The sequence below is a fragment of the Henckelia pumila genome, chromosome 2 (assembly GCF_033568475.1).
Source record: "Henckelia pumila isolate YLH828 chromosome 2, ASM3356847v2, whole genome shotgun sequence".
Classification (NCBI taxonomy): domain Eukaryota; kingdom Viridiplantae; phylum Streptophyta; class Magnoliopsida; order Lamiales; family Gesneriaceae; genus Henckelia; species Henckelia pumila.
In genome coordinates, this window is record NC_133121.1 from 65,614,509 (window position 1) to 65,617,818 (window position 3,310).

The 3,310-nt window shown below is 33.7% G+C and overlaps 1 protein-coding gene across 1 annotated transcript; it reads left to right on the plus strand.

The window, feature by feature from the left end:
• Positions 1-931: 931 nt before the first annotated feature.
• On the plus strand, positions 932-2,363 carry LOC140883142 (caffeoylshikimate esterase). Its single transcript, XM_073289496.1, has 2 exons — positions 932-1,526; positions 1,742-2,363. Exons 1-2 carry the CDS (start codon positions 993-995, stop codon positions 2,180-2,182), a joined length of 975 nt encoding a protein of 324 aa, XP_073145597.1. The 5' UTR covers positions 932-992; the 3' UTR covers positions 2,183-2,363.
• Positions 2,364-3,310: the final 947 nt, after the last annotated feature.

The window sequence follows — 3,310 nt, forward strand, 5'->3', positions numbered from 1 at the left end:
TGATTACATAAAAAAACAAAAACAAAAACAAAAGCAATTAAATAGTAATCTTTTTGTAATTGGGATTAACGACTTTTTTTTTAGGGTTAAAGATTTTTAGTTGTTAAGAATCTTGTGCAAAAAACGAAGAAGAATTTTGTGCAAACGGTCTAACGTATTTATATTCGTAAAATAAGATGATTAAATTATTATTTTTAATAACAAATAATATTTATGACATAAAAAATAATATTTTTTATTAGTTAGATTAAATCGAAATCTATCAAAAATAACATGTAAAATTTTATCACAGAAGTTAGGAGTATTGTAGTTCACGGAGTAGTGTTCCACCGTGGGTTTGAAAACAAAATATGGAATTTGAGTTCTTTAAATAAAATCTTTGTCAATGAATTGATGAATTTACAAGGAGAAATGCTAAATTTCAAACTACACTCGATCGTTATAACTTACTAGCTACAGAAGCACACGCAACTAATACATGAATATTTTATAAGTTTTTTTAATGAAATAATGTATTATTATTAGTAGTTAAAAATTAATTATTAGAAAGATAATAAAAATTTAATATGCTAATAAAATCAAATTGATATTTGAGATATATACATTTGAAATTATATAATAATGGAAGCAAAAATGTACAAATTGGTTGAAAAAAAATGGAAGATGTTAATGAAAAAAAAGAAATTGAGCAAAAGATAGACAAAAAAAAAGTAGAATTGAAACATGATTTTTAACACACCAAAAAATATTTACTATAAAACACTCAGCCTTTATAGAAATCAATCCCCTGTATCAAATTCCTGGAATAGGAAAAAAAAGAAAAAGAAAAAAAAGACAGTTGTTGTATTGTAAATAAAATCGAAAAATATAAAAGACAGAGACCCACTTTAAAGTTGGTACACCGACTCCCTCACCCACCACAACGCGTTTGGTGAAAACCCACCGTATAAAACCCCATTCGCGTGCCAAATTACCACCGCTCTCCTCCCCCCATGGTGCCGCCGGGACAACCCCCTCCGCCTCCCAACTTCTGGGGAGACACGCCGGAGGAAGAGTATTACACCTCCCAAGGCGTCAGCAACTCCAAAACCTACTCCCAAACCCCACACGGTAAACTATTCACCCAATCATTCCTCCCACTCGATCCCGCTCAACCCGTCAAAGGCACCGTATTCATGACCCACGGCTACGGTTCCGACACCGGATGGCTTTTCCAGAAGTTCTGCATCAATTACGCAAAGTGGGGCTATGCCGTACTCGCCGCCGATCTACTCGGCCACGGCCGAAGCGATGGGCTAAGGTGCTACCTCGGAGACCTGGATAAAGTCGCCGCGGCTTCTCTATTTTTCTTTAAGAGTGTGAGGCTTAGCGAGGAGTATAAGGATCTTCCAGCCTTTTTGGTCGGGGAATCGATGGGCGGGCTTGCGACGCTGTTGATGTACTTTCAGTCGGAGAAGGATTTATGGACTGGTTTGATCTTCTCGGCTCCCTTGTTTGTCATTCCCGAACCAATGAAGCCCTCTAAGGTATTCTTTTTTTTTTTTTTTTTTTTTTATCTCTGATTAAAATTCAAATGACTTTGTTCCGGCATTTTAAGCTTGAAGGAATGAATTGTCAGCAAGAATTAAGAAACACAAATGTTGATCGTATCTTGATTTCCTTAATTCTCTGGGTCGAAATTTATATTTAAAACATAATTTCAGTATTAATTATGTCATTTACAATATGTATGTTTTTGAAGGTACACTTATTGGCATATGGACTGTTATTTGGGCTGGCGGACACCTGGGCCGCAATGCCTGATAACAAGATGGTTGGTAAAGCCATCAAAGATCCCGAGAAGTTGAAGATCATCGCGAGCAACCCAAGAAGGTACACGGGGAAGCCTAGAGTGGGAACAATGAGGGAGTTACAAAGACAGTGTGAGTATGTTCAGAACAACTACCACAAGGTCACCATTCCATTCTTTACAGCTCACGGGACTTCAGATGGGCTGGCTTGCCCATCGGGCTCGGAGAAATTGTACGAGAAGGCGAGCAGCAAGGACAAGACTTTGAAGTTGTATCAAGGGATGTATCATTCCTTGATACAAGGTGAGCCTGATGACAACGCTAATGTAGTGTTGGGTGATATGAGGGCTTGGATTGATGAAAGAGTCGAGAGGTACGCTCCAAAAATGTAATGCAAACTGATTCTAAATATAAAGATCCATAAAATCTCTACTACACTTATTTAGTCGTCAATTATTGTGATTTGTATCGATGAATGGTGTTCATTTTGTGTCGCTGCAAGTCTAGTTGAGACTTAGCTTGTTATTTGGATCATGCCAGTGTACATGCTTTCTTATTTAAATATTTATTTCAGCCATAATCTCAAAACAATCAACTAGGCTTGCAAAACAAGTCAGTGGCACACAATGAACACCATATCGCCAAATATTCGAAAAGGAGAGAGTGAATTACAATTGTATGCAAAGGTAGGGGATCAAATTGTTTCCTCAAAGTAGATTTCTAGTCTGATTCGTCTCGCCAATTTATAAATTTGTATAAAAAGTTAATTGATTCATATTTACAGGAAAAAAATAATATATGACATATATTTTTTTTTTAGAAATACAAAACGGGTCTAATCGATCCATTTAGTAAAAAGTAATATTTGCATGTAAAATAATATTTTTTCAAGAATCTGATCGGATGATATAAAATAATACAATATTACAGAAAATGTCATAAAGATGAAATTAAATTTTATATAAACGTAATGGGATAGTATTTTATTTCTTTCTTTTTATTTTTTGAAAGGAACAATGGGATGATATCCAAATCCAGATAAAATCATACCCAAAACATGTACCTACCTACTTGTAAGCAACCCCAAAATCACAGTTGAGAATTTTGTTGCAAAATACAACGGAGTTTGGTCAACCTAATGGAGAGGTGGGAAAGGCTTATGGGTTTGGTTTTTTCTTACTAATTAGTTTTCAATTAGTTTTCTAAACTTCAATTTCAACTGGTTTCTTTTCACACGCATTCATATTCAAATTTTTTTGTTGTATAAATTTTTTTTATTTCGAGAGATTATATTATAATTTTAAAAAAAAATTATATTAATTTTTTATGTTATGAGTTATATGATTATTAAACTTAAATTTTAATGTATGGATAGAGATATAGAACAGTAGAATTTGATAAAAGGGAATTTTTTGAAGATAAAAATAAGATGCATATTCATTAGTTTAATAAAAAAATTTATTAAAGGAAAATAGAATTTGAGAAAAGGAGAATTATTGGATTATCAAGAAATATATCAT